Source organism: Phyllobates terribilis, unplaced genomic scaffold (genome assembly GCF_046119375.1).
Source record: "Phyllobates terribilis strain yellow unplaced genomic scaffold, ASM4611937v1 Scaffold_1__5_contigs__length_1240528914, whole genome shotgun sequence".
Taxonomy (NCBI): domain Eukaryota; kingdom Metazoa; phylum Chordata; class Amphibia; order Anura; family Dendrobatidae; genus Phyllobates; species Phyllobates terribilis.
Genome location: NW_027362761.1, coordinates 263,081,589 through 263,094,706, shown reverse-complemented (window position 1 = coordinate 263,094,706; position 13,118 = coordinate 263,081,589). Strand labels below are relative to the sequence as shown.

At 40.2% G+C, this 13,118-nt stretch overlaps 1 protein-coding gene across 1 annotated transcript in view; it reads right to left on the bottom strand.

Moving 5' to 3' along the window:
- Nucleotides 1-223: 223 nt before the first annotated feature.
- Nucleotides 224-13,118, bottom strand: part of NIPSNAP1 (nipsnap homolog 1) — a 35,506-nt gene continuing 22,611 nt past the window's right edge. Inside the window, exons 8-10 of the mRNA XM_073671706.1 lie at nt 10,955-11,049; nt 3,437-3,520; nt 224-2,029 (exon numbers count right to left, since the gene is read on the bottom strand). Of these exons, the coding sequence (XP_073527807.1) occupies nt 1,965-2,029; nt 3,437-3,520; nt 10,955-11,049 (244 nt within the window). The 3' untranslated portion in view covers nt 224-1,964. The remainder of the gene's footprint in view (nt 2,030-3,436; nt 3,521-10,954; nt 11,050-13,118) is intronic.

Sequence of the window (13,118 nt, the reverse complement as noted above, 5' to 3'; positions counted from 1 at the left end):
CTATATTTCTTCCATGTAAAACAGTAACAGCCTATACTGATTGGGTGCATGGCACCCTAGGAAAGCTGGTGCCGACACCACTGGAATGGTGCCCGCACCAGAGGGGAGTATAGCTATTATCTTATAGGTAGGAAATATAGTGATTGAGAAAAATGATACATCTGCTTCAGTATTGTACATCTAATGCTGAATAGCTGTAACATATCACAGAACAGACAACATGTACACTCAGCTGAGATTTTTTTTTATTATTTACATTGCATTGAATAAGGACAACGACATCAGCTACCACTTGTAGGCCATGAACCAGCTGTGCTTTTGCTTTAAAGGGTGTCCTAATCTGAATATATAGACCACGCTAATATACTTTTATTTCCAAATTTTCAGATAATCAGCATAATCCCAGGTGACAGCACTTTCACTTCTGACTTGTGCTTTTCAGAGGAGAGCTTCCTGTGTCTGCACATCATAAGTGCAATGTTTTATGGGCGCTAGCTGACTGCTCATTTCAGTAGCTAACCCAGCCACCTTCTCGGTCATAGTAGATGCCCAGATAGTAGAAGGAGATTGACTTATCAGCTACATTAAGCCAGATCAGCCAGCCCCCTTTCACCCACAGCATTGGTTACATGCAGGCACCGAAAACGCGCTCTTCTTTTGATAAGTCAGAAGTGGAGCTGTCAGGACGGACTCAGATATCTGAAGAGACATCTTTAGAAATAAAAGTACATCAGTACATTATATCTGTTCATTATTACAACCACATTTAGTTAGTTAACAAATTAAGTGGACAACCCCTCTAAAAGCAGTAAATACAACTTTGTGTCCCTGAGTACAGTTTAATATATTGCTTTATGTATTTTGGGCTTCTTTGAATTCTAAAATGTCCAAGTACCTTTGCCAGTAGGCACTGCCCATTCTGGGAGTTGAAGCTCAGTACTGGACTACAAATTGGCACTCCCAATAAGTAACAGTATTAGAGTAAAGTCACTATCAGTATTTGGTCAGTATTTGTAGGTCAAAACCAGGTGAGGAACAATCAGAGGAAAAGTATAATAGAAACACGTCACCACTTCTGTATTTTTGACCCACTCCTGGTTTTGGCTTACAGATACTGATGTGATGTGAAATCCTGACTAAATACTAATAGTGTGACCGTAATCTTAACAAGACAGCCGGTAGTCAGATTTGGAACTCCAACTCTGAGCATCTACTGGTAAATCCAGTAAAGATTGTAAAGATTGACTTTTGCATTACTAACAGCTTCCTTTTTGGCAGAGAGCTAGTGTACACATCTTAAAGGGAACCTGACATGCCTAGAAGTGCCATTTACCTGCAAATATAGCGATAATCTACAGGTAAATAAGTGTTAAAATCATGCCTGACTTATTGGAGCAGCAGCTACAGGGAGAAAATGAAATTCTATTTACTCTGTAGCCTCTTGCTTCCAGAAAGCAGGGCAAAGTAGGGAGCAGTTACAATCACCATTCACTGTACAGTGAATGTGGCTGTAATTACTGCCCAGCACTGACAGCCTGCTTTGAACACATGCTACAGAGCTGTCAGAGTGCCGGGGAGTGATTACAGTGCACTCACTATATGGTGAGCTGTGATTCTAACAGATCCCTGCACTGCTTTAATGAATGAAAAGAGCGGCTACAGAGAGAATAGAACATAATTTTTTCCCGGTAACTGCTGCTCAAATAAGGCAATCAGGCAACACTATTTATCTGCAGATTAACCCTATATATGAAGGTAAATAACAGTTTCTGAACTTCAAAAGTTCCCTTCAAAAGGTCACTAATACGAAGACATTCTAAGGATGGTGGTGTCACACCTTTAGTACTAGGCTTGCTACACGGATATTAATCTGCCCTTATGGATGTAGAGATCACTGGTGAAGCAGTAGAATCTACTAACTGCTCATATATGGGAATGGTTTCCTTGAAGGGATGATATTTGCTTCATTGAAGAGGAGAGATCTTTAAAGGAATCATGATACGGGACTCCATATTCCGCACAAGAGGTACTGCAAAAAAACAGAAGAAAGCAGTATACAATTAACAGTTGAAAGACAATGTTAGGATGTTAGTGAAGATCTTGAACACTTTTGGTTAATTACTTCATCCATCTATCCATCCCTCCCTCAACTATGCAATATACAAAAATTTGGGAATTTCAGAAACTGGCTATTAACAGAAACTGAAGTTTCACATGTCTTGCCCATTTCATAAAGAAGACATTATAATCTTTAATTACCTGCCCAACACTCAACCCAGCCAAAAGCATCAGGTACAAGGTAGTTATATTAAAAAGCTACTGTGACCCATTTGCCATCATACCATGCTCCATCAGATGCCATATGCAGGGAGCAATGGTTCTAGGTGAGAATTGCTCTGTAACTTATGGCTTCCACTGGAGCATAGCAAAATTTTACAGTGCCATACAAATAAGAAGCATAAAACAGCCATGTCTACGTTCTTACATAACACTGTAAATATAAACAGCATATTCTTATTTTTATACCATGAATTAAAAATAAGTTATGTAAATCTAAAATACATGGTTCTTGAAAACTGCTCACTTACACCACTGCATTAGTCCCTGCCCTGTGCAAAGCATATACTAAATAATTAGACTAAATATTTGGTTAATCATGTGACGTGCATGCCTGACGTGACCCTGTTTGTGTCTTCTGTCATATAAACCAGCTGCACACTTCCATTTACCCATCCATGTATTGGCTGATTTAGTTACCCAGAGCTGCACTAAACAGGACTGGTACAAGATGGGCATATGTACAAAATTATACACTCATACAGTATATACAAATATTTAAAGGGGATGTCTATTACTTTGATACTGATGACGTATACTTAGGATAGGTCAACAATATCAGATCAGTGCAAGACTTCGACCAGGCTCCCCAAAAGATTAGCTGCTTTCAGGTCTGTTTACACCTGGCCACTGGCAGAGTATGGCGCAGAACACGACAGCACTGTTCAGTTTTTGGGTGTTGCCAGCTCAGCTCCTATTCAATTAAATAAGAGTCAAGACGCAATTCTTGGCAATGGCCACTACACAGCGAACAAAGCTGTGCTGTTCCGACTCCACTCACTGTTTAGATTAAACTACTGAAGGAGCTGATAAGAACCGATTGGTGTCAGAACATCACCGATCCGATATGGATGACCCAGGGGCGGACAAGGCGTCAGTGCAACTTGTGCAGCCACACAGGAGCCCAAAAAGGTAAAAGGTGCCCACTTCTAGCCCAAAAGAAGTACATAAAGGGTGCATTGTAATGAATTATTGGACTGCAGAGTGCACACATACTGTTCTTGCACAGGGGCCCTATTCTGTTCCTGTTTTCTCCTGCGATGCCCTATCCTAGTCAGGTCGAATTTTAACTTGGAAATAAGTATGTGAGCATAGTTACCTGTATAATATACATTTTCATCCCAACCTCTTTTGGTCCATGCATATTTCCTAGTTTCTTCTCTAGTCTGTAGATCCTTGTAAGCTAACAATGAAAAACAATATTAAACATACAGTATATTAAATTTCATATGCAAAACAAACAAGTGATAAATATTTTTTTTAAATCCTATTTTTTTATTTTTTATTTTTTTTATAGAAATCAGATCATTTTTTATTAAACAAAAAACACTAAAATATAGTTTTCTTTTTCAAAACAGGAAGGTGAAACAATAACATAAGATATTGACATAGTTACAGATTAGTTCATTGTAATCATAATATTTGTATACATTTGTATACATTTGTAATACCTTTGTCTAGCCCTTCAAAGCTAAATCATCTGTACTGCAGACCTCTCCTACTTGCCAATTCAAGTTCACCTACTCGGTCATGTTACAGATAGAAGCCTACTAGCATACAAAGCTAGGTACCCTCCTATACAACGCTTTAATAACGGATATAAATCACAGATCTTCATTAACGAACAGGCTCCGTATCTCTTTTGCACTGACGCTTGTAATACAAATCTTGTTTTTATGGGTCAAGTTTTTTCTATATGTACCGTTCTGGGTTACTTATATGTTAGGGTTTAAATTTTTATTGTTAGGGCAGAGACACACTGCAGTATAACTCATGCTAGGATCGCATCGCACTGAACAGACTGATGGATTTCTATGCAGCTGTCGACTTCTAACAGTAGATGGGTGTAGCTTGGTACCACTAGTTGCGGATAGATCTGAACAGATCTGAACTGATGGCACTGCTGGAAATCTTCCGACTTCAAAATGAAGCAAGCATGATATATCTTTTATCTGGTGCATAAAGTTTCTTCGGCTGACCACTGCGGCTATAGACCTCATCTTAGTCCTTCTTCAAACGAACTCAAACAGCACATATTTAATCCTTTCCCCACTTTGGGTTTCTCCGTTTTCGTTTTTTGCTCCTCTTCTTCCCAGAGTCATAACTTTTTTTTTTCTTCCATCAATATTGGCCAGTCACCAGACCTGAACCCAATCGAGATGGTTTGGGGTGAGCTGGACCGCAGAGTGAAGGCAAAAGGGCCAACAAGTGCTAAGCATCTCTGGGAACTCCTTCAAGATTGTTGGAAGACCATTTCCGGTGACTACCTCTTGAAGCTCATCAAGAGAATGCCAAGAGTGTGCAAAGCAGTCATCAAAGCAAAAGGTGGCTACTTTGAAGAACCTAGAATATAAGACATATTTTCAGTTGTTTCACACTTTTTTGTTAAGTATATAATTCCACATGTGTTAATTCATAGTTTTGATGCCTTCAGTGTGAATGTACAATTTTCATAGTCATGAAAATACAGAAAAATCTTTAAATGAGAAGGTGTGTCCAAACTTTTGGTCTGTACTGTACATATGAAAAGAATGAGAATGATTGTCATCACCTGTTTGGTAGAATTTGTTATTCCTACACCCGACTATAATCCATCAAAATCTCACACTTTACGCTAGTACCTAGAATTGTTGCTGTTTTAAAGGCAATGAGGGATCAATTATTGATTAGATTTAAATTTCTCTTCATTTACTTTGCATTTCATTAATTGATAAAAATTTAGTATGGAAAAGGTCTATTATTGAAAGCATTCTTAGTTTGCAGCATTTCTTCCACGCCTGCCTAAAGCTTTTGCACAGTACAGTATATATTGTTAATCCTTTAAAATTTAAAATTAATATTGTTTATTACCCTGTTCTATGGTGTTCAATTGAAAAAGCAGTTTGATAATGGAGTATTATCTAAGGCTATGTTCACATGCTGTATCGTTGCAGTGCTTTTAGCTGCTTTTTTTATGCAAATTAAAAGCTTTTTACAGTACCAGCAAAAGCTATGAGGAGGTCAGAAATCTCATGGACATTTTTTTTCCTGACAGTTGGAAAACTGCTGCTTTTTTCTTTAAACAAAAAAAAACAAAACTGCAGCATGTCAATTCTTTCATCATTTTTGCACCATAGAAAGCAATGAGAATGCGTTTTTGTTGAATAAAATTGACTACTATACTTATACTGTCGACAAATGACATATAATCAGGACCACAAAACGGACCAAAACCTGCTTTCTGTAAGCAGCTTCTTTACTGCCATGAGAGCAAGTTTTGCATGCAGAAAAAAAAACCAGTAAAAACACAACATGTTAACATAGCCTTAAGCAGAGTCCATCATTTATTCTTGCTTCCGTCATCACAATCCATGGCCAGGTTTTCTATTAAATACTAACAGAAAAATGTGTACCACAGCTTCAGTAGTAGAATTAGCGGTCAGTTCTTCAAATCGCCATCAAATACAAAGGATTAAGGAAGCTAATTTGCCACTGGAGGTTTAACAAGTGACTTGCGCTGGTAACTTTTGTTTGTCACAACAGTAAGATAAGAAAGGTCAATGGCTGAGACGTCACCCCATAAATCAAGCATGGACTGTTACCACGCAGTTTTATGGCTCCAATGTAAACCATCACTGGATAAATGATGTACAATAATCGTGTGTGGTTAGACTGTCACTAATACATTGGGGTTTTACAGTGAAGGCTCCAATAAAACAAAGTGCTCTCGATTTATTGACCACTTTGTGCCATTAATCCTTCCTATCATACTATACAAACAAAACTATATAGGTTTAATAAAATACTAGATTTTATGTTTGACTTATTTTTACAGTGGGTTTCATCCTAATTCTTCCTAGACATAGTGCTTTTAACCCCTTGGGTTCCGATAAGCTGAGCAATATAGCACACTCGGAGGCTTTGGTCAGGCCTCCGATTGTCAAAGCAACGTATCGGCACCTCGTAATCAAGCTCTAAGGGTGTCAGTGATCTGACAAAGGTAGCAAACTCCTTATGTCTAATTCCTCATTTGCCACTGTCACTATTAACAGAGGTATCTGAAGGGGTGCTGGGATCGGAGCCATGTTCAGTCCCAGCATATGCAGCAGGAGCTCAGCTATGTATAGGTGTTGAGGAGAGCCATAGGCTCAAACACTTAATTAACCTCAAGACATAGGAGACTGAGAGAAAAGACCCATAAAGTGTATTATTTCACCTTACATAAGCTTGTTTAGATCAAAAGATGGCTGCCATTTCCTGTTTCATCACACCATGCTCTGTTATGCAAGATGGCAACTGGACCTATGACTACATCCTGTTGTACATGTGGCAAAGGTGCAGACTTTATGAATACATCCGGTCGTACAAGGAAGTTCCAAGAGGAAGCCGAATTCTATAGAAGGATTAACCAATCACAGAGCGACACATCGCTTGGAGACACCCACCCTGATGACCTCATGGACCTGCCCATAGACTGACCAATGAATACATCTAGTTACTCCCATTCTAGGGTTAACCGAGCCCCTAGTTACAGTTTATATAAGTCTATGTTCGGATTGAATAAAGACACTTGGAGCTGTGCCATAGCTAATCAAGGAGAGCTTACATCCGACTAGGTGTGTGTCTGATGTTATTCTTTCTTGCATGCACTTGATCATATCCATTAGGCCAGGAGCAGGCAACTAGTGAACATACCAAAGTGTTCACCCTAACATAGGGAGTTAAGCCCGTGCCATTCATCAGACGTAATTGTACGCCATGCCGGATTGTGGGAAATCATCTGCAATCTGGATGTACAGTTACGTCCACTTGCTGGAAAGGGTTAAAGGGAAACAATTATCAGAAAATGATCTATTGTTTAAATCAGGTGTGTGTGTTAAATGTATCTCTCAATTTATAGCACAGATTTTTTTTCCACATTACAATCTGTATTAAAAATAACAATCATGACATTTTCACACTGGCAACTGTTTTGCGTTTTGTTTTTTTAGACTCCAACGTCCTCTTGCTTCAGGAAACAATACATTTACATCGCCACAATGGTCAAACCCGAATCCCTCCCCTTTTTTTTAAATTTTTTTTTTTTTTTTTAACAAAATTATTCAAATTTTACAAGAATACTACAAACTTGAATACAAAATTCAGGGTACTGTAGAGTGTTCTGAACTCTCAATAATATGTTAAATTCAATGTTTAATAAGATGAGAAAAATAAAAAATAAAAAGGGGAGAGAAGGGGTGTGATACATACCACAAGACAATGGGTAAAAACAAAGAGGAGGATTAGGATAAAAGGGTTCAAGGAGAAGGGTATTATGGACTGGACATCAGAAGGCCCAGATCTGTGCAAATTTATCCAGTGTGGGGGAGACTTTAATGCTCTCTAATGAGCAGACTTCCTTCATTCACCCATACAGATCTAGACAAGATGGGAAGATGGGGGGGGGGGGGATTGTTTGTTTCCAGGCTCTTGCTCGAACCCTGTCTTTTGTACTGAAGTGTCAAAAGAGTGTGGGCAAAGGGAGGGAGAGCAGGTCAACTGTGACATCACCAGTTATGATTGGTGGATCCTGTGTAATCAGCCATGTATATAAGCGTAACCTGTCATTGTAAGCTCACCTGTGAGTAAACTCTTCCTAAAAAGACAGAAGTATGAGTATAAAAAAGCCTTAGTGGCCAATGTGAAAATTGCAAGATTACTATTTTTGTCTTTAATAAAAATCGTAATGTGATTTTTTTTTTTTTTAAATAAGAAATCTAAACTTGTGACAGTATATGTTAGAGCTTTCGAATGGCCCCTATTTGTGGTAAAAGAAATGCTTCCCCACACCACGGCTGACCCACTGCCAAACCGGTCATGCTGAAGGATGTTGCAGGAAGCAGAACGTTCTCCACGGTGTCTCCAGACTCTGTCACATGTGCTCATTGTGAACCTGCTCTCATCTGTGAAGAGCACAGGGCGCCAATGTGGAATCTGCCAATCTTGGTGTTCTCTGGCAAATCGCCCTGCACAGATTTCGGGCCCTCATACTACCCTCATGCAGTCTGTTGTTGACAGTTTGAGTATACACATGGATGTTAGTGGCCTGCTGGAGGTCATTTTGCAGGACTCTGGCACAGCTCCTCCTTGCACAAAGCAGGAGATAGCAGTCCTGCTGCTGTGTTGCTGCCTTCCAATGGCCCCCTCCACATCTTCTGGTACCTGTTCCATGCTCTGGACACTGTGCTGACAGACACCGCTACTCTTCTTGCCACAGCTCGCATTGATGTGCCATACTGAGCAACTTCTGTGGGTTGTAGACACCGCCTCATGCTACTGTACCTCTAGGAGTGAGAGCAATGATAAAATGCAAAAGTAACCAAAGGAACAGCCAAAAAGGTGAGAACAGAGAAATGGTCTGTGGTCACCACCTGCAGAACCACTCCTTTATAGGGGGTATCTTGCTAATTGCCTATCATTTCTACCAGTTGTCTGTTGCATTTGCACAACAGCAGGAGAAATTGATTCACAATCAGTGTTGCTTCATAACTGGACACGTAGATTTCACAAAAGTGTGACTGATTTTGTGGTACATGGTGTTTAAGTGTTCCCTTTATTTTTTTGAGCAGTGTATGTCATAAAATGAGTGTGTGTGACATCATGTTCAGGTCTTTTACTTACTATTGGTTTGTTATGGTTTTACTGACTAATACATAATCTCTTTATTTGTGTTGCTTTCTGTCTGACATTTATTATATGTTTTTTGTGTGGTTACAGTAAATGATATGGCAAATTGAGCAGTGTAATTCAAAACTACAACACATCCCATAAAAACCAAAAGCTCATGAGTCTTAGAAACAAAAATGAACACAGAAAAACAAAGATTGGCTGCATCTTTAAAAGGTGTTAAAGAAATTATTCAGAATTACATTTTCCCCTCTATTCCCAGGGAATCACATCAGAACAGAAATTTAAGTCCTATGTAAATGAAAACAAAATGATGTTAAAAGGGAAATGTGTATTGTTTTTATTATAAGGTTTGAGCATGGCATACAACAAATGTGGCAGCCTTAGGCCAGTATCCCCTATAATGTGACTGTCTCACCTGTGAACTGAGACATGCCCCCTTGGTGTTTCAGTTCACAGCTGTGGGTGAAGCTAAACACATTTTTTTGTAGCCCAGGGCTCTGCTCGGAGATAGAATTTTTCCCTGTCACTGCTCATGCAGTGTTCAGCGACAAGCAATGGCAGGATCTCTTAGCTGCGGCAGTGAGAACACTACTGGGGCAGCAATGGTGAGCACAGGTCGGGCGGTCTGCATTGTACCACTAATATCAAGCCACTGAGCTGTGTGGTAAGATGCCTCACTTGGCCACTTCCGGAAGTAGACTCAGGAACCGTGTTTTCTCTGCAGGCTTTATTAAGTGGCATAAAGCCCTGCAGCTCCAGTAAAAACAAACACAGCCTTACTGGCAAAACAACAAAACAAAAGATAAACGATAGCACAGTCCAAAGCAGTGTGGGGTTCACCCACACAGGTTGGAGCCCCAGCTCTCAGCTCCTCTCTGAACTGTGGCCTTCCAGTCTGGAGCCCTTGCCTTTCCAAACACAACAGAAAAAAAATGGTGACTGAGCATTTAAACCTTGCTCAGCCACACCCTGAAAGGAGGTAGTGTGAATAGCTTCTCACCCTCCTCTTGGCCATTCACATAAAACCACACACCCTTTAGTGAGTTAACCCCCATCATATAACACGCTGGCAAAAATTTTGCAGGTTTCAGTTCACACAGGCTAGCAAACTGAGTGACATATACCTCCCCTCGTATATCACACCAGTGACTGTCACAGCTGTTTTCATTGCTAAAAAAGTGACTGCTGCAGCCTTGAGCAGTGACAACAGGGCTGCGGTGGTGAATTTTTCCAGTGATGAGAACAGCTCAGTAGCTTGACATTGTGCTACTAATGTCACACTGCCTGACCTGTGCTCACTGCCACTGTTCACTGCAGTTTTCAAAAGCATAGCAAGAGAGATCCTCATGCTGCTGTGCTCTTTGCATCTCTCCTTGGATGCGCCTTGCAGATGCAGAAGTAAAGACTCATTAAGATAAGCCGAGCATCTAATTCTATCATGTGTGACAATCTGTATCTAATCCTATCGAGTAACAGACCGCTATGCCATGTATCTAATCCCATCATGTGTGATACAGTAATCTGTACAGTGCCAAGTAACAAAATCGGTGCTGCCAACAGTCTTTGATGACACTATCCACATGTCAGTATCATTTGGCAGTCACCAAACTGTCTTCGGAACGGTGATCCTTAACTCCATTCTCCCTTATCCTTTTGCAAATACCCAGAAGGGGAGGAGTGACATCAGACACGTGGGAGCAGATCCTGCCAACATTTACTGAAGTCGTAATGTTAGCTAGGTGTACACTAGGTTTTAATGGCAAATTTCAGTAGCTGCTTCCCCTAGTGTTTAAAATAATCAAAATTATTTTATTTTTCATATTTTATACAATTAAAAAAAAACGAAAAAAACAAAAACAATACACATTAATACTTTACATTTTTTCCAATTGTTGAAATTTTATTTTTGATAAGACATTCCCTTTAAATGGTGGACATGAAACATCTGCTCATGATTATTAATCCTTACCCCAAAGATGATGCACTACATACAGCTCGCCAATCTGAGAAAAGAATCCTCCCACGGCTTCCAGATTCTCCTGGCGATGCTTGATTGCACGAGCCCTTAATGCAATAATGTAAACAGTTATGTAGATTATGATTTCCTGTTACTAATTCTGCTGTGTCAGTTTTGTAGCAAGACAATACAGCAAGTGCTGAGAGCAGCAGTGTTTCACATGACTTACTGACAAGTACAACTTCCTATTACTGCACCAAAATTGATTCTGAACTACAAAGTATAATATCAGCAGCTACAGTTTGCATTTTTTTAATAGAGGAAGTATTTTTCTGCATAATCAGCTTGAAAAAAAAAGCCATTTCTATATTAATTCAGAAGGGTATTATAAGTTTTTTTTCTTCTGTGCTGGAGCCACATTGCTTAGAGTAGGTGACTATAAATTCTTTCACCATCCTGTTCCATGTGGCTTGGCTGACAAGTCCAAGGCTGGTTCCTCCTCCTTGCCTTCACCGCTTTGACTGACACTTCTCTCTCTATGTACACATAGGGAAAGACCTTTCTGTGTACTGGGGCCGTGCACGTAGAAGCCACTCGGAGATCGGCATTGAACTAGTCAGTCAAGACACACAGGGCCCAATTCATTAAGACTGGCGCTTCCTGTGGTTCAGGCAGCATGAATCTGTTGACGGTTTCCCTTCAAGTCAAACAACCCCCTTGAAAAATTGGTTCACAACACTGTAACAAATTATCTCTTCTGGAAAAATAACTCCCAAAAGGTATAAATGCAGCAAAACTGGAAAACGTGTGAGACATTTTATTGATGCAAACGTGTTTCCAAGACTGCTGGAATAAATGGTATTTGGCTAAAGAGATGTGAGGCTGAGTTCACACGATGCGTTTTTCATGCGTTTCCGGGGCGTTTTTGCAGTTGCGGAAACGCATGAAAAACGCATGGTAGAAGGGCAGCAATGTTCCCCAATTGAAATCCGCATGTGCTGTGCCCATGATGCGGATTTTTCCGCAGCGTAAACGCTGCGCTCAAAAATACGCAGCATGTCAATTAATTTTGCGGAAACGCTGCTTTTTTGGTGCCAATGACTTGCATTAGACCGCATGGAATCCGCATCACTGTATATGTTGATGCGCTTTTCATGCGGTCTAATGTGCGGATGGTACCCGGGTGTGGATGAGAGGACTCTCATCCAGACCCAGGTACCATTAAAAAAAAAAGAATAAAATAAAAAATATATACATACTCACCTTCTGACGGCCCGCGCAGCGCTCCTGCTTGGTTCCCCGCACTTCGCGGTTGAATGAAGAAGGACCTTCGCTGACGTCAGAGTCATGTGACGGGTCACGTGACGCTGACGTCGGCAGGTCCTTCAGTCTTCACTGCCGGTAGCCGGGACCGAGCGAAGCAGGACACCGGGGGCCATTAGAGGGTAAAGTATATATTTATTTTTTATTTTTAGACATTCACACACTATATAAATCCATGCCGGCTGCATGGATTTATATAGTGTGAAGTTGACAAGCACTTTCCAAGTGATGCTAAAATCGCTTGGGAAGCGCTTGTCAACCCGAATGCGGAAATGAAAGTGAAGAACGCTTCATTTCCGCATGTCCCTGGCAGGAAACCGCATGTACAATCCGCATGCCTTTTTTCCTGCCAGAGAGATGCAGAAATGCTCAGGAAAAAATCCTGAGCATTTCTGCATCGTGTGCACATACCCTGATGCTCTCAAAAGTCAGCTTCAAAATGGAGTATACGAGCCATAACCTATATAAAAGACTTATGCAACATAATATGCATATTGGAATATTATCTAAGACAACCAATTTTTTCCAGTGCAATTTTGAGTGATCGTTTCAAAGGGGGTTTCAATAACTCAAGCATCATCTCATATCTTTGTATTGTGCCATTCCTCCTTTAGATTTTAAGAGTACATTGACAACTGGATGTTCATCGTTCAGGGGGTGTCCCTACAGTCGGACACTGTCCAATTAATGTTGACAGGCCAGACTATGTATGGTCACGCCTCTTTGAAAGAGGGAATCGTAACACCCAGTTCTCAATTCATTCACCAATACAGAATTATAAGGAAAGATGCTCAAGAACTGTTATTCAATGGGGAATATAGGTTTTTATTAAAAGTATAACCATTCTTTGTAA